The 25,065-nt window shown below is 38.2% G+C and overlaps 1 protein-coding gene and 5 non-coding genes across 6 annotated transcripts in view; 1 reads left to right on the forward strand and 5 right to left on the reverse strand.

Annotated features, from left to right (window-relative positions):
* LOC119787137 (contactin-associated protein-like 4) overlaps positions 1–25,065 on the forward strand; it is a 170,395-nt gene that overhangs the window by 79,516 nt on the left and 65,814 nt on the right. Inside the window, exons 8-10 of the mRNA XM_038290781.1 lie at positions 1,588–1,855; positions 3,018–3,167; positions 6,702–6,873. Of these exons, the coding sequence (XP_038146709.1) occupies positions 1,588–1,855; positions 3,018–3,167; positions 6,702–6,873 (590 nt within the window). The remainder of the gene's footprint in view (positions 1–1,587; positions 1,856–3,017; positions 3,168–6,701; positions 6,874–25,065) is intronic.
* trnal-uaa lies at positions 8,109–8,191 on the reverse strand. Its single transcript has one exon. It is a non-coding gene; the product is annotated as a tRNA-Leu (tRNA).
* trnal-uaa lies at positions 11,087–11,169 on the reverse strand. The gene has a single exon. It is a non-coding gene; the product is annotated as a tRNA-Leu (tRNA).
* trnal-uaa lies at positions 15,166–15,248 on the reverse strand. Its single transcript has one exon. It is a non-coding gene; the product is annotated as a tRNA-Leu (tRNA).
* trnal-uaa lies at positions 16,494–16,576 on the reverse strand. The gene has a single exon. It is a non-coding gene; the product is annotated as a tRNA-Leu (tRNA).
* Positions 24,582–24,664, reverse strand: trnal-uaa. The gene has a single exon. It is a non-coding gene; the product is annotated as a tRNA-Leu (tRNA).

The following is a 25,065-nucleotide window of genomic DNA, read 5'->3' on the forward strand; positions in this document are numbered from 1 at the left end:
GCCATAATAAAACTTGCTTGCGAACCTTCCACCACAACAATCCCGCCCCGTTGATAATTAACCAATCACATTCACTTTATTCACTCGTTTAAAGTCATGCACCACTCGTGAAAATTTGGAAATGCAACGGTTGGAACAGCTGCTTCCCTACGACTTTAAGTTTAAACAGCTTGGAGTGCTTTTTCCAGTAGATGTTTCCTCCTCTGATCTGAAACAAAAGTGCAGAGAAGCATGATTCCTGAAAGAGGCTGTAGCTGTAATAGTGAGGGTACATTAACTTAGTTGCTGCCAAATTTGAAATGTTTCCTCTAAAGCCAAACTTTGATAGGTTTCAGTCCAAAGGTGTATGGGTTTTCTTTGGGTTTTGTGTGGATAGAGTAGCTTCGATGGACTTTTATAGTCCCATTTTTACATTACACTTTGCGGCGAAAATGCATTCTGAAGCACAAACTTTCATATATCACTTTAACGGCTTTACAAAGGGCTTTTAGATGTCATCTATGGCTACGTTCACACCGCAGCCTGAAGTGACCCAATTCCGATTTTTTTGCCCATATGTGACCTGTATCTGATCTTTTTATGACAGTCTGAACGACACAGATCGGATTTTTTCAAATGCGACCCAGGCCACTTGGATATGTGGTCCTGAATCCGATACGTATCTGATCTTTTCAAATGCGACCTGTGTCTGTACGGCCAGGTCGCATTCATCCGACCTACACGTCATTGATACTTGACAAATATTACTAAACGTTACTAATCTGCGTCCTACTAAGCGGAGGCGGGAAAAACTAACAACCATGGCGGAAGATAACACAGAGAGCAGTCAATGGAGAGAAAGTGAGGTTGCTGACTTAATTCATATTTAGAAAGCTCGATTCAGACCAAACTCGAAGGGTCTTACCGGAACCGGGGGAGGGTCTTTCTTTTTGATCTTCTTAAAAAGATTTCGTTCGTAATGTGCCTGCTCCTGTTGGAGAAGAACTTAAAGAACGCAATATACGCTGCGGTATTACGAGTCATGTTTACTTCCGCAAAAACTGAGGACGCTTGCTACGTGTGACGTCATCGCGTCCTCGAGTGCGCATGCGGGACACTTCGGTTGGACGCATTCAGTTCACACAGTAGATCACATACAAGTCGCATATACTTGGAAGTGTGAACGGACATGCAAAAAAATCCGATTTCACAAAAAAATCGGAATTGAGCATTAAGGCCTGCAGTGTGAACGTAGCCTAAGTTTCCAGAGCATTATAAAGATAGCAGGATGATATTCCCAGTAGAGTGCCGCCACAGTAATATATTACGACTGTGGCTTTAGTGGTAGATGCTGTGTCATTACCCCTCAGAACAATGGGCTAGAATGAAATGACTGTAATGTCCATACACACCACCCCTCCACTGTTTTCAGTTGAATGACTTTAGTATTTTCAGTTAGTGCTTCTGTTCTCAAGGAGACTTGCTGATGAGTCTGCTGCACCATGAAGCCACATGGACACGCCCCTTGCAGCTGATTAATATTCATGTTTTCTGTTGTTTTATCTCTCAGTAATCAGTCCTTCTGCCACTCCTCTCCTTTGCTTTCAGGGCAATGTGACCTTTACTTGTGCTGAGCCAGTTTCTGTTGCCGTAACTTTCCCTGGGCCCAGCAGCTTTCTTCAGTTGCCGTGGACAGCACCATCTTCTTCAGGCGAAATGTCCTTAGAGTTCCAGTTCAGGACATGGAATAAGGCCGGGCTTCTGCTCACCTTTAGCCTCCCTCTGCAAGGGGGAGAGGTCTGGTTGTACCTGAATGATGCCAGACTCCACCTGCAGATCCAGAAAGGAGGCCGCGTACTGCTGGAGCTCAGTACAGGTCAGTCTGCAAGATTCCATGAAGTATACCTTGAGCCTTGTCAATTTACAACTACAAATGTCAGAGTATTCTCTTCAGAAGCTTTGCACATATAGAGACTAAAGGTTCTGTCTCTGTTTTGTTTCTTTGTAAAAGCTCAGGCTTGTTTATCCCATTGTTTTTTTTTTCAGTTTCTAACCTCTATACTTAAATATAGGCTTTATCCATTGACAACGCTCTGTTGGATCAGGAACACAACTAAGGGATCCAGGACACTGGCTGTTAAGTACTGAAGTTAGCTAAGACTATTCAAAGGAGATTAGTGTTTTTAAAGTTATCTCTTATCTGTCCCTTGTTTGAATTATGCAGGCAAACAGGTCACTACGACCTTAACCTATTCCACATGTTCCCTTCTACCATGTCTGCTGTGTTCCTTGGTCTCCATGATGCTGTTGGCTTTATAATGTACTCTAACAGAGAACTTCAAACGAACAGCTGGATTCATAGAGATACAATATGGGATAGATTACACCGGAGCATTGCAAACACTTATTTAAAGCAAACAATGTTTTCTTAACTTTAGTTTATTTTACTTAATTTGAGAAGGAAAATAAGATAATTTGCAAATGAATGTAGTATTTTTCCCTTAAGTAAAGACATTTAGACTGTGATTGGGGGCTGCATGGTGCTGCATTTTATAGCGTTGTTTCCTTGGAAGAAGAAGGTTTTGGGTTAGGTTCCCTGCCCGAGATCTTTCTGCATTGAGTTTGCATGTTCTCCCTGTGCATGCATGGGTTCTCTCTGGGTACTCCGGCTTCCTCCCACGGTCCAAAAACATACCTCTTGGGTCAATTGGCTTCTCTGCCAGAGATAGGTACAACCCACCGTGACCCTGACAGAATTATATGGAAAGATGAATCGATAGATTGTCATTGTATTCATTAAATAAAACAAGATAATAGAGTTGGTTTTCTTTTTTTGTTTGTTTGCTTATTTCCATTTGTAAATTTTTGAAATCAAGGGAAACTGCACTTATTTCTTGAAAATGTGACGCATAATCCAATATTTGCAGTGAATTATTTAGGGATATCCATGTAAAGGGAGCTGAACACATATAAACTTCACACTCTTAGCTTTTTTAACAATCATACATCCAATTTTTGCTCTAATCTATTTTTCCTAGGATCCGCATTAAATGATGGTCAGTGGCATATGGTGGACCTTACCTCCAGGCGAGGACGTCTGACTGTCTCTGTGAATAAACAGAAGGGTGGCGTCGCTCATGCGTCTCCCTCCTTTCCTGTCATGGTATTAGACCAGATCTTCTTTGGAGGTAAAGATTAAACGTTGTTGGAAAGTATTAAACTTAAACCTGTATTTGCTGAGTATTATATTTGTTCATCAATAGAATACAATATAATAGAAAACGATACAGTACAATCCAATAGTTACTGTCCCTAAATGGGCTCACTTAGGTTTGCCATCACCAAAATAACAGAATAAACATCAATAGATTGTTTATTGTAAACACAAGACAATGTAAAGAACAACAGTAATTTCATGGGACATATGCAGCATCCTTTGTTTTTTTGTTGCCCGTAAATGTAATGTATGTATCTGAAGTCTCTAGGATGTAAAATAAAGTCTGATTGAGTCACTCCAAGTGCTGCATAGGTATTTGTCAGGTCCTGTGGGTTCAGTTAAGGTTTTGTTTTGGATCAATAGGGCTTTCCATATTCAGGTTGTTTTTTTTTCTGTTTGAGGTTTTCTGTTTGCTCATTTGCTTTGTGCCAGGTGTCTTCTAGGCAAGGCATGGCACGTTTATTTATGGCACAATTCACTACAAAGAGAATTCAAAGTGCTGCACATGAATTAAAAATAAAATGAAATAAACTAGAAGGAAAAAAAAGGCATGATAAAAGCAGGATTAAAAACATGATAAAAGCAGGTAGTGAAGAAAATTAAACAGTTGGTCCACAAACTAATGATACTTGAGATAACAGTCAAAGGGCGTTCTAAACAATAGGGGGTTTTTAACTTTGACTTAAAATAGCTCAGGCTTTCAGCACTTTTACAGTCTTCTGGATGTTTATTCCAGATAAGCGGCTTCTAGTGTATTTCTCGCTATGTATTTCTCAGTGTTTTTAGTTGGTTTTGTCTCTCCTTTCTGTAGTCATTATTCCTGTAATTTTAGATTGGTTCTCTTAGTTTCTTCCTAGTGTTTTTCCCACAGAATCTCTATTAAAAAAACAGTATAAATTCCTCTAAACTTTCAGTTTAAACCTCATATCTATAAAGACCTAATACAGAACTTAGAGCCACATTATTATCATAAAGTTAGGTTCTGCTTTGGTATTACAGAAGCTAACAACAATTAGCTTCTGGGACAGCATTGATCTAGGCTCCACATCAGCCTCCACTTATTTTCTCATAATATTTAAAAAATTGTTCTAACCTCAACATGATCTCTCTTACATTGAAGAAACAAAATAAAAGAACTCCATTCTCAAATTGGTCCAAGCTACGAAAAGATGGTGTGGAGTGCTCCAAGTCTTCCAGATCGTCTCACCTGCTTCACCCAATTAGAAAGCAGATCAGGATCCTAAGGAAACTTAAATAAGCCACCATCCTCCTTATAGGGGCTGAAGCAAATAGCGGCGACACACAGCGAAGACATGGCTGTATCTCAATCCATGAAATCGTCAACAATTGTACATAACAAACTACAGTTCCAGCTCTCTGTCGTTCTCATGTATTCGTCACTCCGGTTTCCTCCCTCAGTCACTGAGCAGTATAGAAACCTCTGAATAATGACGGCACCTTCAAATTATTACATTTATAATCAATATTGACGTTTCGGTCTACAAAAAATATTAGAAAATGCCAATATCGTGTCTTCAACACTTTAAGTTGTTATCAGTATTAATAGTCATAAGTTTCCTTCTTGTTTCCTGTTTCTTTCTTCTCCAGACACAATAATTTCATCAAATTTACTACCCCGCTGCTTTTTACACTTTTGTCCAGAACACCTTATTATGACAATGTTTTTATATTTTTTTTGGGTCACCTTTTTTAGTCTGTTATGTTTTGAACAATAACATCACTGTATTTGTTGAAGAACTGCTAAACAAGGTAATTCAATTCAGGGTAACTTACATTCTTATTCTCACAGAGGCATAAATACAGTAAATGCAACACACCTTTGTGATGATTTTTCAATGCAGAGCAATGTCTTCATTTACCTCCTGCTGTGGGTGAGATTTTGGCTCTAACATGTTAAGCTGGAGGGAAAAGTCGCCCTTCATTTACATATATTAATTAAGTTGTTAATAAAAAGTTTATAGGGAATTGTATATCCCCTATCAAACTACAGAAAATGGCCAAACAAAATGGTCTTTTGGATTTCCTCAAAATAATTTGGTCTCAGATGCTCCTCAGAACAGAAGCAAAATAAGGATCTATAAACCAACAATAAGGATGAATTTAGACCATTACAGTGTGAATTTTTATAAATCTACAACTGAATGATTTAAATGTCAAACGAATTATTTAAAAGCATGATCTGTTCACTTTAAACATTTATATAATAAATATAACATTCATATATATATATATATTTATAATTATATATTTATAGCACGTTAAATATTTAACAGTTTCCTCAAACTGTTGGACTTCTTTGTATGTGTGATAGATAAAAGCCAACACAAAATGCCAAACATCTAAAATACAATTAGGTCTGTTTTCATTTGTACTGATGTGTATTATATCAAGCAGAAAGAAGCGATAAATTTATGTTTACGTTATGTTCTATTTGATAGTTAAAGTAGCTTGTTTCTTTGTTTCTACAAATGTGTAATCACACTTTTTAAGTTCAAAGTTGTTATTCAAAGTCGGATTTAAGCTTGCTGTTTGGACGACATTTTAGCTGCTATAGAAAAAAAAGACTTTAAGATTTGTGCAACCCTCATAATAAAAAGCAAATGTCATGAGCAGCTTAAAGTGAAGTAGCTTGTACAGATTATGTTAGGCCCAAAGATCTGAACCTCAGTGCCCCTCAAAAAACTAATGAATACAGCTTGATAGAGGACAAAGCTGTGAATCTTTTACTACTCAACAAGCTGAGTTTTAGTATTATGTGAGCGTTGAAACATACCAGGAGTGGAGTTTGAACCGACAATAGAGATTCATCTTTTGGATCCTCAGCTCAGTATCTGAACCACTTAGCCATCCTGGTGTTTCTCATATGCCTCCCAATTCACCCCTCAATATCACCCACCAGAGGTTACTGTTACCCAACTTAAATATTGGATATGCTACGCCTGCTAGCATTCTATATTCATTAAAGTTAAAGGTTTACCCAGTTTTTCCTCTCTCTTTTTTTAATCGCTCTTTATCTTGATTTCAAGCCAATTCTCTCTCTCCTTTTTCTTTCCTTTTACCATATTCAGACATTCCAGCCTTTTGCTCCATCCGTCGTCCCTTTGTTTCATTTTTTCACCACCTAAACTGCCGCCTGTTGTTTTTTTGCCCACTCAGCAAGATTGTGGTCCAGACAAATTCTCATTTCTGCCTTAGGTTCTTCATCATCTTACATATGCAGATTTAAATACTACCTCCTCCTCCACATTTTAATGGACTACAGAAGGGAAAGAAATAGTTCCTCCTTTTAGAGGTATATTAAATTCTTCCGAGCCACATGATAAGAAGCAACACACCATAAATCAAGGAGTATCCTGTATCTTAAAACACATTCATCAATTTCACTGTCATGTTAGTTTTGTATGCATTTTTACTTAGTTTTAATTCTCTTTATTGATGTAATCTTTGCTTGTGTGTTTGAATCTCTTCTCTGTTGCTCTTTAAGGTTGTCCTGCTCAGAATTATAATCAGGATTGTAGAAACCCTTACGACACGTTCCAGGGCTGCATGCGCCTCATCACTTTGGACAGCCAACCAGTTGACCTGATCATGGTGCAGCAGAGGCTTCTGGGAAATTACAGCCAACTCCAGATCGACATGTGCGGCATCATCGACAGGTCAGAGTGACCAAAAGTCATCCTGTTGGTCTACAGTTAGAACATAATTTTCCAGCACCTGCCGATGATTTTCAGTTAAAGCAAATGACTTCCTTTGTGTTTACAGCAATAATTTTTGAGGAAATATGCTTATGGGATTCTGGGAGTGTTCAGGGTGCAGTATAACATTTGGCACAGACCTAATGTATTGTTTCTGCAGCAAAATGATTTACTGCCACACAGGAGAGCAGAAGGTTTTGCAGAAAATTTAAGAGATGTTTTTTTCTCCTGCTAGTCTTGCTTCTTAATAACAACTAACAGTGTTTTATTTGCTGTCATTTTAGATTCTATCAATGTAAATTTGTGATTGCATTCTAATGTAATAAATTATTATGCAGCATCCAAGAAGTATTATAAGCATAGCTCATTCTGCACCCATACCGTAGACTGTTTTGTGTGTTGCTATTCTTTCAAGTTCTGCATTACAATGCAACATGGAGAGCATACTGAAACTGTCAGCCTGCCCAGTTTAAGCGCTATGATATTGCATTAACATGCATTCTGCATGATTTGGATATGAACTAAACAAAGAGGCCTCACAATGACCATTTATACCTGGCATTAAAATCAACCTTTTTCAAGAAGAATCTTTCTTTGCAAATGAGACAAATCACTCAGTGGGGAACATTAACACAGTCATCAACTCGTCTGTTAATCTTTCTTTAACATCACAGTTATATTAAGTCATTACAAATTTGGATTTTTTTATTTCAACTTAAAATATTTAATAACTTTAATATTAGAGTTGTTCGAATTCCGATTATATTTATGCAGATGATAGTCAGATATATTTGCCTATTAAAAAGAAAAATGCTGAAGAAGTAACTGAAGATATGGTGTTTTGTCCCAGTAACCTTTGTGAATCCTAGAAGTACCAATGTCCAACTGAAAGCTCAGAGGGGGCGGACCTTTTTCAGCTCCCCCTCTATATTAGACAATCCTCTTCAATGTCAATTTTAAAAATTCAAACTTGAAAGGTTTAGTTTAGCCAAAATACTCAGGGTTGCCTAAAACTTTAAGTACATAATTTGTGTAATTCCACTCAGAGTAAAGCTTCCCAAAGTGGAAAAGACAGGGCATTCAGAAATAAACCCAAGACCTTGCCTTGTGCAGTGCAATTCAAGGAATGAGGTAAATTTTTTACTCTATCATTGTATGTCTATTCCAAGGAAGGTATATAGTTTCTAAAGCAAATTTACCAGGAGTGGGGTTTGAACCCACGTGGACATTTGTCCATTGGATCTTAAGTCCAACGCCTTAACCACTCGGCCATCCTGGTACCTGCAACAATGCAACATTGTTGTTTAATGGGCTTCTTTATTATTTTTTTCCTGTTTTTCCAAATCAAATGTGCTGTACTTGCGTGATATCCTCTCTTCCTTGTTTTATAACCTGGCAGAAATATAGCCCGATCCAAATACCTAAACTTGTAGCCCCTACCTTGTTCTGGCTCCCATCCACTCACCTTTCCTGGGGTTGTCAATAAGAACACTGTCCACGGTAGCAAAGGAGTTCTTGTCTGTTATGCTGAATACAAACAGCCTTCAGACATTTAGGAATCATTTGGGGACAGAGACTGTGTTTATTTAAACTCCATGTGGTGTGTTGTGCCTATAGGTCCTTTCACTCAAAATGACACGCAAATGACAATAAAAGTTGTCTAAGTCAATAAATTGTGGGCAGCTCTAAAGCTCCTAGCGACAGCTACTGTAAATAGGGATGTCAGGATGTCCCTATGCTAAATGCATCGGCACTACGAAGCATACTACTTCATTGTCCTAGCTCCTTTCTTACCACCAGTACAACCTAGATACAGCTACTAGTACTGGAAGTGCATCTACAACGTAGATTGTCATTACTGAATAGCAGAGTGTGTATGACGACATCCGCGCACGTCAGCTACCAGTCATTCATCCTGTCCGCTGAACTGCTGCTAGTTTTACTCTCATGCCTGGAAGATGTCTAGTGCTACTACCACAGATGATCTCGATCTAGCCAAATGAATAGAAGGGGTAGAGCGTAGCCGCCTGTGGCCCGGGCTGCCTGTCACAACTCCAGTCCGGCGCGCGGATGACGTCATACACACTCCACTTTGTTTTAAAAAAATATAAATATAAAAAATATAACTGCGGATGTTTGGAGGACAGTGATTCGCCTACATGTTATGAATGCTGGCGTGCTATAAATGATAAATTATGAACAGTTTAGTTTGCGCCTTCAAGTCCTTGCCCATAGGAAGACGCTACTTGGATATTACAAAACCGAATATCTTCAGAACAGCTCCAAATGACACAAAACTAATATGGGTGAGTAGAACATGATGTAATAACGCAAAATCAAGGAGCCAATGTAAAAAAAAAAAAACGGAATTCCCCTTTAACCGTTAGTTGATTACTTTCTTTATTGATGATTTAGCAATTATGTATACCACACTTTCATGATAAAAGAACAGAGAGGCTGGTATATTGATTTGTTGAAAGTCCAAACTTTGATTCATGTGCTCATTTAAATTTTTCCTTAGTTACTTTTATTGTTTTTGGGTTATAACTTTATATAATAGGTAAACCTTTAGCAGCTGTTTTGGATATTTTGGCTGAGCTGAAGCCTTGTGCTTTTTATCAATCTATGATATAAACACATAAACAAAAGTATAAAAATTGAAAACAGAATTGATAAATTAACTAAAGCAGACGCTCATGCTAATGGCATTTCAATTAAAGGATAGAATATTATTGCTTGTAATTACTAAGCCAGAAATAACCACAGGCAGCCATGTTTATTTATTCAGCCCAATGAAAAATCCAAGATATTTTTACTATGCTCTATGTTGTGTTTATTTATTTATTTATTTTATTTTATTTTTTTTACTTTTTTTTCCATTGTTTGCCCACTTTTAAAAAGGTTGTTGCAGTTATATCCATTTTAAAAATGTCAGATAATCCTTAAGGACCCTCTGCTCTTGGTTTTATGAATTGCTTCTACCTCAAAGCTGTTTTTTTCTTGGGCCCTTAAGACCAAAAACTTAAGGAACAAAAAAGATGTTGCTCTGCTGTGATGTTGAGGCCAACACACAGATCATGTTGCTCACTGAAACAGAAAAAGAGAAATAAAATCACAGCTCTCCACACTCCCACACTGATTAAATTCAGGGTCCGTGAGATATGAAGTTATAAGGAAAATTGAGTTGCGGACCCACCTTCCATACGCTTGTCTGACCTCAGATCAAACTATTACATCTGTGTTTGTGTGTCGATGTCCAGACTAAAGGGCAAAGTAACCCCATGCAATAAGCAGAATGCAGGAGCAGCCACGCGTTTAATTGATCCGAGCGATCAGTCTGATGACAGGATTTGAACTGAATCAGCAGCTCTGTTCTTATTACAAAAGTTCTGACAGAGGTGTTCATTTTAGTTTCGTTGTTGAAGATTTTAGGACCCTGCGGACTCTTGTTAGCTTTTTTATTAAGATGCTGCTCCATCTTTAGCCTATCAGGTAAAAAAGTAACTGACTTATAACTTCTTTGGTAAATTACAAAAATTAAGGACTTTAAAGAGCATCAGTTTTTCCTACAGTATCTTCCAGGCTATAGAGACATTGTGATATCTCCATATTTTAGCCACTGCCCTACCGCTTATTGAGCTCATTCTCGCAAAATGTGATAAATACTCAATCTATAAAGCCTTGAACTCAACACTAATGATGACATTTTGAATAGAAAAAGCTTCCTGGATGGGAAGCCAAACGTCTTCAAACTTGGAATCAAAGTCCAGTTTTTTTAACTTTTTTGGAAAGAAATACTCAGTCTACTCATGAATCCAAATACGCCACGCCATCATCGTCAAACTATTTCCGGTCTTCTTCTTCTTTCTGCAAAGAAGTAAGGCTCAACTGCAGACTTGTGTGATGTGAAAAAAGTGATTCCATTCATTTGCAATTTTGCAAAACTGCAATGGACATGACACAAAAACCTTTTGTCAGTAAATGTGACTTATTTTAGTATATTGCAATGTTTCCATTCAGCTCCTTTGTTTTTGTAATTATAATTTGTAATTTAATGGTATAACAAGATCAGTCACCGTTGGCCCCTTAAATTTCACTGAACAACCACCTTTGGGTTTCAATTTGTCAAATTTAAATGGAGTGACAACATGCAAAAGATGAGATAACGCTGTACTACCAGGAGTGGGGTTTGAACCCACGAGGACATCTGTCCATTGGATCTTAAGTCGAACGCCTTAACCACTCGGCCATCCTGGTTCCGGGTTCTCCAGTAGATCATACATTCAACTTGATTCAAACCTTTCTCTCTAAGGTTGATCACATTGACTCATTAACTCAAATGCTATCCCTCACACTAAGCATGCTTGCAGGGACAGTGGAGAGAAGAACTCCCTTTTTAGAGGAAGAAACCTCAAGCAGAACCAAACGGCCATCTGCCGAGACCAACTGGGGTCCAAGGAAACAGAAGCAGGGATACAAAAAGCAATTGTAAAAGGCGGCCCCGTCCAGGAAACACACAGCCAGGCAGACGAGTTCTGAGCCAGCTCCTATGCAAGATGAAGAGGGCATACAGAAAACACAGGCCGATCTCGAACACATACAAACAAAGGTGCCGATGGCAGCAGCACAGCTGATATTTCTCTCCAGGATGGTTTCACAGCCAAACAGGAACAGACAAGGCAAAGCTAATATGAGAAAAAGCAGAGAGAGCTTAACGTTAGAGGAGAACCGAGTACTGATCTAGGTGAGAGGCAAGCCGGTTGTTTCTTTGTGTCAGATTTAAGGACTCCTAACAGGAGTCCTAACAGGAGTCCTAACAGGAGTCCTTAAATAGGCCTCTTTGTGCTTATAACCAGTGTCTCCCAATTTTTTAGGGTGGCTAAAGTGTTAGTATGCAGAATGCAGCAAGGCATGTGCCACATCCTCCCAGAAACTGTTACCCTGATGTATTATATAAAAAAAAAAAAAACACATGCATACATCCATTCATTTTTCGTCACACTTATCCCTTCTGGTGTCGAGAGGGGTGCTTGTACCTCTCTCCAACAGACAGACGTTGCTATTAATTTACTTTTTGTTTACAAAAAGTAATTTAAGATATAATGGCCGTCATACTGCTATAAGTCTAATATCTCTGAATGAATTTGCTCCTAGAAATTTGGTAGAAAACATTTGATTCAATAGATGTCCACCTGTTAGACATAACAGATGTCATGCAGGGTGTTTGCTTAATGGTTGGCTATGTTTTTTCTTAGTATTCTATTTCTTCATGACTTCCTGAGTAATTTTAAACAATATTATATAATAACAATATTTTTACTTTTATCGTGTGTGGTAACATGTTTTGAATAGAAATATGGGGCCATATTTATGATAATCATAAGAATTTTGTATATATTATTATAGTTGTGTTTCACTTATGCAGTTATACAGAACTGTTTGCACTTGATATAAAAAAATAGGATATGGCAGACTATTTATGTTTATCTCATTATCACACAAAGTATGGTCATAACAGGAGAGTCTGGCTGCAGACCTGCACGGTGAGGACCCTTTTTTATAGACCTGCACTGCAAGGTCTCCTCCTCCTGTCTCAGAAGTTTATTCGAAGCCTTTCAAAGTAAAAGGGAAGTAAATTAAAATGTTTAAGAAATGTTTAAAAGCTAGTATACTGAAATTATTTTATGTTCCAGCGTTTATTTTCTGGCTTTTCATAATAGAAATATGTTTGTCTATTTGTGTGTTTAAAAATAGATGTATTTTCCCCTTTCTTTTAACTGTATAAAGTTAAAAAACACAAGAATATAACAAAATAACAAAATTAAATCAGTTCTTTTATCAAAACATCGCTTATGTGTGTCTACAAGTATTACTGTATATAGCCTTTATTCATCTTAGAATTGATTTATTCATCATAGAATTTAAACATATATTTGCCAAATGAGGGTGTTTGATTTCAAATTAACTTATCTTTGTGTACTCAGTGTGAATTACTGAATACCTATATACATGACCAAAATAGTCAATAAAATCTGGAGGGTTTTTCCCATGACACCAGAGAAAACACTAGACACAAAACACACTTTCAAATGTTAATTTATTTTATTTTCTTGGTAGTGATTTTATTGTCGAAAGAGCAGATTATCGAACAATGTTTAACTTTTTGCGACATGTCAGTGAGAGTCACAATTGAAACATGATTCTATAAGAAACACATAATGTTTTAATAAGTAAAAGAAAATCACCCAAAAAGCATATGATAGAACACAGTGTTTTTGGTCTTAAAGTGGGGAAAGTTAGGGAAAAGGCACATTTAAGAGAGCACTCACCTCGCAAAAAAATATTTCTTCTTCCTCTGCTACATGCTGTTCCTGAAGGCTTCGAATAAAACTTCTGGAATAAATTCCTGGTCCTGAAAGGACGCATGGTTCGCGTGGTTTCCTCTTAGCTAATTTGTTTTTTTAAAAATCAATTTGTGCAACTTAGTGGATGAAGTAAGTCATCTACTGTGGAAGGAGCCCTTTAATCTTTATGCCCCATGCCCGAATAAGGTTACCAGGAATGGAGTTTGAACCGACGAGGAAGTATGTCTATTGGATCTTATTTCCAACGCCTTAATCCTAATCCTGGTCCTTTATGTACCCCCTCAGCCAGGTGTCCACACCTCACACATGACAACGTCAACATTCACAATCAGCAACACACCTACATCTAGGTATGAGGCAGGTTGATTGTTTCTTGCATCTAATTTAAAGGGCACCTCAGAGGAAAGGGCGCTTTGTGCTTAAAATCAGTTTCTCCCAATTCTTGGGGTCGCTAAAAGTTTACTACCGGTATGCAGGAATTGACAAAGCCACCTCGATGGATGTCAAAATGGACTCATATAAACCAAGCCACAACTATGAACATGCAATGTTTACTGTAATAATAATTTCAGATATTTTCATCAAAAAATTGTTTAGTTTTTTTATATTGCGTGTTTCCATTTAGCTCATTTGTTTCACGGAGGTAGAATTTGTGCGATTTAAGGGTTAAAGGATATCAGCTACTGTTGTGGTGGCCGTTTAGACTTTTATGAAATATACTACCTGCAAGGGGTGTTGAGCCTTAATTCCTTCCAAAAAGGGGAACAGTTTCTACAAGCTCCTATGAGATGGCATCGTATCCATTTGTTTACATTACAAATGTGTGCAAAGCTACAGTGGCGTTGGATGTAGGAGTTTGCCCTGTAATCGAAGGGTTGACGGTTCAAGCCCCGACTCCGACTTTCATTGTCGTTGTGTCCTTGGGCAAGACACTTCACCTGCATTGTCTACTGATGGTGGTCAGAGGGCCCGGTGGCGCCAGTGTACGGCAGCCCTGCTTCTGTCAGTGAGCCCCAGGGCAGCTACAATGTAGCTTGCCACCGTGAGTGTGTGTGTGAATGGGTGAATGAATGTAGTGTAAAGCGCTTTGGTCAGGTCTCCTAACTTGAATAAAGGTGCTATATAAGTACATGCCATTTACCAAAGCTATCAACCTATGGTTGATATTCTGCTAACTCTGCAAATCTTTGCAATAGGCTCTATGCACAGCTCCACTACTTCCTGAATTTAATGCAGCTCCTTTGTTTCCTGTCTTTCATGATTGGATGCACTGATTAATCCAGGTGTGTATGACCTAAGTAACTGGCCAGACACACCTGGATTAATCAGTTCGTCCAGTAATGAAAGACAGGAAACAAAGGAGCTGCATTAAATTCAGGAAGTAGTGGAGCTGTGCATAGAGCCCATTGTGGTATTACTATTACATAAGAAATACAATTACAATTGCAAATGAATACATTTGTTCACCTGGGGGTTCACTCTAGTGCTTATTGAGCTCCTTTAGGCCTACTAAATGTAAGAAATAGTCTCCTCATGAATCCAAATATGACACGCCATCATCGTCAAACAGCTTTGGTAGTTTTTCGTGTTTCTACAAGGACTTGTAGTGCAGACTTGAGTGATGTGATAAAAGTGCTTCTATTGCAGCTTTGTGAAATATTTTGCAAAACTGCAAAGGAAACAGTGCAAAAGGTTTTTATCAAAAATATGTCTGTGTTTTCCAATTTACATTGATTCCACTTAGCTAATTTGTTTTCAGAACTTCAATTTGTGCAATTAGTGGTTACCCTATACTTACACCAATCTTTAATGCAATTAAGAGTCAGTAAAAACCTGTGTTTTTACAAATTTAGTGGGGTACCACATGCTTCGTAAGGTAGCACTGCATTACCAGGAGTGGGGTTTGAACCCACGAGGACATGTGTCCATTGGATCTTAAGTCCAACGCCTTAACCACTCGGCCATCCTGGTTCCCTCAACCAATTTGTCAACACGAAAAAAGAAAAAACAAAGAAGTTTGGGTCAAAAGCTGGCTGGTTGATTCTTTGATTCTCTAAGGGAGATCTCTGAGGGGAGACTCTCTTCATTCGTTCAACAGCTTTAATTCGGCAAATAAATGTCTAAATGTTTGAATGCATGACATTTGTTCTCTGTTCTGCCTGCTGCTAGTATGTTCTTGTGTTAAATTAAAATAATCCCCTTCTTCTTTGATTTCCAATTTTGTCTTCCACCCCCTGCCAGGAAGGAAAAATCAACAGAAAAGTCACACCTTTGTTTAGGCCCCATGGTTCAAAACGTGGGAAATAGATATTAGAAAATATGGTAATAATGTTGCCTTCATATGATATCTTAATTATGGTAAATACCCAAAGCTGATATGAAAATTGCACATGAATTCCGCTCATGTCACAATTTCCACTGGAAAAGTGGGAAACTCTATAATACTCAATGTGCAGTGATGAGGTAAACTTTAATCTTCAACATGCTTCATTTAGAGTTCTCTCCTTTTGCAGCCTACACATGTGTCACCATTCAAACTTGTCTCATTTTTGACATAACCCTTATAGTTTTCTTTTATGAATTGCTTGCTGGAGTCAGTACATGCATTCGCTTCCAATCAATTTCTCTTTTCTTCCATAGAAGCCTCAACCACTCGGCCACCCTGGTCATGCTTTTGTCATATGAGCCGTATGTCTCAAGCACAGATCATATCATCTTGCAAACATTTCAATTCAATTCAAATATTAACACCAAACAACAGAGTACTGATATAGTTAAGAAACTGGCCGGTTGTTTCTTTGCATCTAATTTAAAGGGCTCCTCAGACGAAAGGGCACTTCGTGCTTAAAATCAGTATCTCCCAATTTTTGAGGTTGCTAAAGGGTTACTATGCAGAATTCACAACGCCTCCTTTATTGGTGTTAAAATGGACTCATATAAACCGAGCCACAACTACGACATGTAATCTTTACTGTGATAATAATTTCAAACGTTTTTTTTATCCAAAAGTTGCTTTTTTTCTATATTGCAGTGTAAATGTTTACTGTTTAGCTAATTTGTTTATGGATGTAAAATTTGTGTGATATAATGGTTAAGGGAAATCCACTACTGTGGTGGGTGCTGTTTAAACTTTTATTAGAAGCAACCTGCAAGAGGTAAATGGGGCTTCAAAGAAGAGGAACAGTTTCTACAAGCTCTTAAAAGGATGCGTTGCAATACCAGGAGTGGGGTTTGAACCCACGAGGACATGTGTCCATTGGATCTTAAGTCCAACGCCTTAAACACTCGGCCATCCTGGTGCCCTCAACCCATTAATTAACACCAAAAAAAAAAACAAAAAAAAAAAGAGGTTAGGGTCAAAAGCTGGCTGGTTGATTCTTTGTATCTGATTTAAAGCTCCTAATATGAAAGACCTAATCGTCCTTAAAATCAATATCGCCCAATTTTTGGGGTTGCTAAAGTGTTAGTATACAGAATTGACAAAGCCTCTTTGATGAGTGTCAAAGTGGACCGTAGAAACCGAGCCACAACTACTGACATGCAATCTTTACTTTGCATTCAGATTAAACTAATAGTTCAGCAAGACATGTGAAGGCTGAATCCCCAGAACACAGGGGTAGCATTTACTTAATCTGAGTGATTAATCTGTCACGTGCTGTCTTGAGTCTATCAGGTGAAAACGTTATTGACTCATAATTTCCTTAGTAATTTCAAACATTAAGGTCTTTAATGAGCATCAGTTTTTCTATTGTATCTTCCATAGAGCACACCTCAGTTTAAGCTGCACCCTTCACGTTGATTTTAAAAACTTGAAATGTACATATGTAAGCCACAGTGGGCTCTAAGCCGTTGACTTCTACTGAATTGTCCCCCACCGAACATATCTATGAAGACTCTCTGTGATCCAGGTCATGGTCAAGTTTGAGAAAAGTTTCAGTCTAGGCAACTGGACGAAGTTTTCTAGAAGACGTTTCACCTCTCATCCAAGAGGCTTCATCAGTTCTAACTAGTGGTGGGGGGCACTGACATCGATATACTTTAAGTCTAATAAAGAGCAAGAGGGCGGAATATGCTGGTGAAATTTCTAAGTCATCCAGGTACTAGTAATTCTAAAAAAGTTAAAAAGGTTAAACATCTTCAAACTTGGAAAACAAATTCCAGTCGTTTGATTTTTAACCTTTTTAACTTTTTTGGATTTAGAGGGGGACAAAGGCAGCTCTGATCCCTCCCACTGGATTTGCAAAGGAGGTCTCAATGGGGCGTGTTAATTGCCGTTGGGGGTTTCTGATGGGTCGTCAACTTCCTCATCAGAGGTGTTTCGGTCATATGCCTCATTGAAGTGTGAATCAGGTGAGGGCAGGTGAAAGGTAAATCTTCTGGGTATTGCTCCTTAAAGTGCTTTATACTGTAGGTGGGTGAAAGGTTATGTCTAAGACCAACTCCTCTGTTGAGAAATAATTTTTCCAGGTTAACAAAGATGGCTTCCTTAACCCCTCAGTCAAACCATTTTTCTTCCTATGCAAGAATATCAATGTTGTTGTCCTCAAAGGGGTTTCCTTTAGCCTTCAGGTGTAGGTGAACAGCTGAGGAATTTCCTGAGGAGTTGGCCCTGCTGTGTTGAGCCATGCACCTGCACTGCATGAAAAGTGAGATTTTCGTCCCCGTAAACCCCCGTAAACTCCCGCAGATCTGCCTGATTTTCGTCAGTTTCCGACAATTTGCAACCCGTGCTTGTCCGCGTTTGTCGTGCCACAAATTGTCGAAAACGGACTCTGACGTATGTGGAGAGCGATCAGCTGTACTAATGGCCCTAATTAGCATATGAATGCAGCAAACCCGCGCGGCTGGCCAGGTCTGGCTTGAATAACCTTCTCAGTATTGGCTGAAACCACTATTCTCAAACAAATGAAATCGCTCGTGATTGGCAGCAAAACCACACGTGGCCACGCCAGGCTTTAATTTTCTTACTGAGTATTGGACGGAACCACTTCTTTTTAAACAAGTAAAGTCGCTCGTGATTGGTTGGCATATATATATTTACATATATATATTTATTCATATATATATATATATTTATTCATTCATATATATATATATTCATATATTCATATATATATATTCATATATTTATTCATTCATATATTTATTCATTCATATGCTGTGTATTTATGTTATCCTACACTACTACACAATTATTATGTTACCATCAAGGACATGAATTAATTTATACAGGAAATGAAGATTTGCCAGGAAGCTGTTTATGCAAAGAAAGAGCTTTATTAAAACACACACACAACTATATACAACGCATATCCAAACACATGCGTATCTAATAATTACAACTCCGTGAACGGTCCGTTTGCTTCCTCGGGGTTGGAGGTAACAGGCAGCATTCCCTCCGAGGCAGGTCCGATGTGCAGACGCATACTGTGCGTGGCCCTGTACTTCGGCATCGCTTCTAACCGGGACTGCAGCTTAACACAGAGTTCAGTGAGATCCGGCCTACGAAATGGCGGCGACCGTACAATCCATCCAGAGACAGCGCCGACGACGCCATCTTCTTCGTCGGACATGAGGTCGACGGTGGCGGACTTACAGAGTTCCACTTCCTCATCTGATAGCACACTCTGCCTCGCCTTCAGCAGCTGAAAAAAAAAACAATGAATCAGCGCACTGCATATGGACACAACACATCTATCAATGCACCTGAAAAATAGTCACCAAATAAAGTCTTACCCTCTTTCTTCTGGCCCGACTCCGAGCAGATAGCCTCAGCACGCAGCGTGCTGGCTAGCAGCGTGTATCTGAAGCTCCTGCATACCGTCTCATAATACGTCTTACAGGCAGCTGGAAAACAATTAAATGAGAGTGGTATGAATAAAAAAAAATAAATCAAACGCAAGTCACAGTAACAAGGAAGGAGAAAACATTAAAACAAGTCACTTACACACAATGTCGTCTTTATCAACATCGTGCAAATCCAAGCAAATAGGAGGTCACCGCCTCATTGTGAGGCGACTGTAGTCTGTGAAAAAAAAAAAAAAGTACAGCTATGGTCGGTATCCATCCGTATCCATGTCCTTTTACCGCTGAATGAAAGCATATTCTTTAAACCTTACCCCTGCCCCGGTTCATAGCGCCTGCAATTAGTCTCCGAGTTGTTAAGACGGCATAATGCTTCCTGTGAATCACAAAAAATACACTTTAATAAAGCTTTAGGCTAGGCTGCTTTTAGCTTACCTAGCTAGGCTAGGTTGTCTTTAGCTTGCCTAGCTAAGCTAGGCTGCTTTTAGCATAGCTACCAGTAATCGAACATATATTTACCGCTAGCGTGGCGTTGTGCACCCGTCTTCTCTTCCTCGAGTTCGTATATCCCGCAAAGTTGCTCGACTGCAGATAGGGTGGCCAGATGTCCGGCTTTAGGGCGGACAGTCCGGATTTTCATTGCACTGTCCGGCGTCCGGCGCTGCACCCAGCCGGACATGTATTTGTCCTCCTTTACCCCCAGATTCCACATACTCCGTCAGCGCTCCGCCCCGCTCACGTACGGAGTACTTGTCTGTCATGTAAATCAATGAGAGCTGTTCCACATCCTCCGCTCGTCACCGCCCACGTACGTCTTCTCCGTCCTTCACCGTCAAAATACGGAGCTGAGCTATTTTTTGCTCCCCTCCGGTCCGTCCAGATCAAGACCCGCTATTGCAATCGCACCAAACAGAAAAAAGAATGTAGAGAAGACCCGGTTTGTCAAATTAAATTATAGTAAAAACAGATCGGTATCTAGAAATTAGAGCATAGTTTGTATATATTCCCAAAAACTAAGAGCAATTAATTAAATAATTGGATGCAGACTATTGGTGCTTCAACAGACCAGGAAGAAGTTGTGAGATTCTAGAGTGAATCTCACAACTTTAAAAGAAAATTCTTATTGCAGGAATGGATGAAGAGATGATGAGTTTGGAAGCAGAGAATAAACAGAGTTCATACAAACTATGTATGATCCTAGTTATCCCTGTTACAAAAATCGGCAACAGAAAGAAAATATTTGGGCAGAAACTGAACATCTGCTGGATGATGATGGGGATTTTTTTAATATGTCAGATTCAATTAAGCGTTCACAGGTTTTATACAGGAATGAGGAGCTCTAATTTAATGCTCTTTTAATGCTATTAGAAATAATTTTAATGCCATCAACAAGTATCATGTACACAAGTTATTAGTTTACATGAAATAAGGAGCTGTAAGCACAGTTCCATGACTCAAGTTTATATATATATATATATATATATATATATATATATATATATATATATATATATATATAGATAGATAGATAGATAGATAGATAGATAGATAGATATGGATAGATAGATATATAGATAGATATGGATAGATAGAGAACATGGTGAAATCATCTTTACTCTCGACAGGCTGCAGCCATGTCATGAATTCCTCTTTTCCAGCCACTTTTTGCAGTTTGCATCGTCCTATTCTCTAGCTCTTTCTCGAGCTTCTTTTCCAAACAACTGCTTTATGATCAATTGCAGCAGTTCTGCGCAAATTAATTGTGTTAAAAAAATGGTCACTTTTTAAACACCACAATGTATTAAATAAATACAAATGCTGGGAACCAATTCTTTTTTACATTTCTTTAATATTTTGTTCTATTCAGCTACACAAGCATCCTCTTTAAACTACTAAGAATTGTGCTATAAATGTGACTTTACCCGATTCTTATGTACACCTTAGTAATTTATTGATATGCCGCACAATGTCCTCCTTTTTGGTGCTATAGAAATGGCCACCCTAACTGCAGAGCCGCCATCTTGTCCTCTATGGACTACAACCTGGAGTGCATCGAATTCTCCAGCTGAGTGAGGCGCTCATTCATGTCGGCAGTATGTTGGGCAAGCTGACGAGACAGTCCGCTGATAGCAATCAGCAGTTTCTTCTCGTCAGTCTGCGGGCTGGCCGAAAGTTGTGGACTAAGAGCAGTTGGAGGCGAGTTGAACGCGAGACGTTGTGCAGCCATTGTTCACGTAACAACAAAATACAAACACGGTAACTGGAGATGAAGCTCTTCTGAGTATAGTAACACAAACATGTCTGCTAATATGCTGTTCTCGCGAGAAGTCGTAGTGCACAAAAGCTCACACGTGATTGGACGATGGGGCCGAAGGCTCATCAGGCTCCTCCAATCACATACGACGTCATTGTTATACGGAAGGACTCGCGAGAAGAGCTCGCGTCGCTCCATTCTGGAAGGTGGCGGTAATGCACCTATAAATTGTTTGCAATTGCAATTGTTTGTCTCCATAAGATTGAATTTGAGCAGGTGGACATTAGAGATAATAAATGCAACAACAAGTTTTTGAATCAATATTCTATATATAATATGTACCCAGGAAGAACAAAAAGCACAGCTCTCTTACAAAATTTTAAGAAATCTATGATAGTCAAAATTAGGACAAATTATTTGAAATTCCCAATTCCTCCTAAATATAAAGAATTACAATTTAAAATAATAAATAACATATATCCTTCAAATGAGTTTTTAAGAGAGAGATTTAAGTTTAATGTTGAGAATTGTGGCTTTTGTACAACTCAATTGGAAACAACTAAACATCTTTTTTATGAATGTAAAGAAGTATTAAACTTATGGGATCAACTTCGAACCTTTCTGTCTTCTAAAACAATAAATTTAGATTTTATTTCCTGGCAAAACATTTAATTCGGTTTATCCATTAAAGAAAAAAAATTTGGAATTTTTAATTAATATTCTAATAATTGTAACAAAGTATTATATCCATAAATGTCGCTATGCAAAATGCTCCCTCTCAATCTCTGCTCTCAAAAATGAACTTTCCCTTTTCAAAAGATGTCTGAGAAAGATGCAGAATTTAAATGCAATTAAATTGTTTGAGTTAATTGAAGAATTTCAGTTGGTAGTCCCCACTGATTAATTTACTTTCACTACTATTATTATTTTATTTATTTTTATTTATTTTATTTTATTTTATACTTTGTTCCAGCCTGTGCATTTAATTTTATTTTTCAAAAGCAGGAGTTGTGATATTTCTTCTTGTATTGAAATATTTGTTATTGACTTGTTATTTGAGATTGTTATTGTTTTCTTATATATTCAATAACAAAAAAAAAAAAAAAAGTGGAAATCTAAAAAAAAAAATTAACCATTACAGCCAACTGATTCTGATTAAAACAAATTTTTGAAGTAAATTATTTTGTGTATTTTTTTTTTACATAACATTTGCATACACAGTAATCTAGCGTACTTTAATTAAATAAATCAATTCAAGCTAAAATGTAAGAGTCTATAATTAGGCTATACTGAGCCTGATCTATTTCTACCATCTATTTGGGGGATATTTATTGCCACACTTTGGGCCACTTAAAACCAATTTAGCATGCTGACCTATGACCTTATGACCACAGTGTACCAATCTTCTGATGGCTACTTCCAACAGGATAATGCGCCATGTTATAAAGTGAATCATCTCAGAATCATTTCTTGAAACTTTTCCACTTAAGTAATTGTGAATTGAGCATATTGACAGACAACATTTTATTTTTTATCTTAAATGCAAATTTAAAAAAAAATAATTACTGCTCTAAATGTATTGCTCTGTCAGCTAAAGATCTGTTTTGGTCTCTATACTTTAATTAAATAAATCAATTCAAGCTAAAATGTAAGAGGCTATACCTGATCTCTTTGTATCAGAGATTTTCTTACCCAGGGTTGCAGGGGGGGTAAAACCCCCCCTGCAACCCTGGTTTGCATTTGTATAGCTCACAGCATGTTCATTTACATGTTAAAGCCTCCCCTAGAATTCCATGGGGGGGAGGCATGGGGGGAACACTGCCTAAGAAATTCCACGTCAATTTCTGACAATTTACGGGAGTTTTCGTCGAAGCCTGCAAATTGCCGTAAACTGCCGCTAACCTGAAGTTCCACGACAATCTACAGTGCCGTATATTGACGAAAATCCCACTTTTCATGCAGTGCTGTATAGTGGTTGCCTAGTCTCTCCAATGTAAAGATCTGTGTTTGTAGGAGGGGTCTACATATCACCCGTAGAGTAGGGACAAAGAAGAATGCTAGTTCTCATTTGCTTGCTGGCTCGCAGCAGTAGGAGCTTCTAATAAAAGATAAGCCTTAGTCAGCTCTTTATTTCAGCTCTGAGGGAGATCTCTGAGGGAGACTCTCTTCATTCGTTCGACAGCTTTAATTTGGCAAATAAATGTCTAAATGTTTGAATACATGACATTTGTTCTCTGTTCTGCCTGCTGCTAGTATGTTCTTGTGCTAAATGAAAATAATCCCCTTCTTCTTTTATTTGCAATTTTGACTTTTACTCCCTGTCAGAAAGGAAAAATCGACAGAAAAGCCACACCTTTGTGTAGGCCCCATGGTTCAAAGCGTGGGAAATAGGTATTAGTCTGGAAAATATGGTACTAATGTTGCCTTCATATGATATCTTAGTTATGGTAAATACCCAAAGCTGACATGAAAATTACACATGAACATGCGCCCATGTCACAATTTCCACTGGAAAACTGGGGAAATTCTATAATACTCAAGGTTCAACGATGAGGTAAACTTTGATCTTCAAGATGCGTCATTTAGAGTTCTCTCCTTTTGCAGCCTACACATATGTCACCAATCAAACTTGTGTCATCTTTGATTATAGTTATAGTTTGCTTTTATGAGTTGCTTGCTGGAGTCAGTACATGCATTCCCTTCCAATCAATTTCTCTTTTCTTCCATAGAAGCCTCAACCACTCGGCCACCCTGGTCATGCTTTTGTCACATGAGCCATATGTCTCAAGTACAGATCATGTCATCTTGTAAACATTTCAATTAAATTCAAATATTAACACCAAACAACAGAGAACTGATATAGTTAGGAAGCTGGCTGGTTGTTTCTTTGCATCTAATTTAAAGGGCTCCTCAGACGAAAGGATGCTTTGTGCTTAAAATCAGTATCTCCCAATTTTTAGGGTTGCTAAAAGGGTTACTATGCAGAATTAACAACGGCCTCCTTTATTAGTTTTAAAATGGACTCATAAAAACCGAGCAACAACTACGAACATGTAATCTTTACTCTAATAATAATTTTAGCTAATTTGTTTACGGATATAAAATTTGTGTGATTTAATGGTTGAGTGAAATCAGCTACTGTGGTGGGTGCTGTTTAAACTTTTATTAGAAGCAACCTGCAAGAGGTAGTGGGCCTTCAAAAAAGAGGAAGCGTTTCTACAAGCTCTTACAAGGAAGCGTTGTAATACCAGGAGTGGGGTTTGAACCCACGAGGACATGTGTCCATTGGATCTTAAGTCCAACGCCTTAACCACTCGGCCATCCTGGTCATGCATATGCCACCTGAGCCATGTGCGTTCAGGTCAGACCATATAATTTTGCGAACATTTCACTTCTATTGCACAATTAACACCACCATCTAGTTAAAGGTGTAGGGAAGAGTTATTTAAATGTCCAACATTGTGGCCTAAACATGTACGTAAATGTAATCCTTATCAGACTATATTGTGCCAAAATGTAGAAAATTTCTATAAAAATAAATCCTGTCTTAAAATCTGTGGGGTTTTTTCGTTATCTTATGCAGTCCATTTAGTTATACGTCTTATATCAACGGTCATCTGTCAATGAAATTTCTTCGGTCATAGCATCTTGATTCATATGTCGCAGCTAATATACGCAATGGTTTAAATAAGAAAAAAAAGAATCATTTCCTTTCCCATTGAGTTCCGT

The sequence above is a fragment of the Cyprinodon tularosa genome, unplaced genomic scaffold, assembly GCF_016077235.1.
Source record: "Cyprinodon tularosa strain WSP-4 unplaced genomic scaffold, ASM1607723v1 ctg289, whole genome shotgun sequence".
Classification (NCBI taxonomy): Eukaryota; Metazoa; Chordata; class Actinopteri; order Cyprinodontiformes; family Cyprinodontidae; genus Cyprinodon; species Cyprinodon tularosa.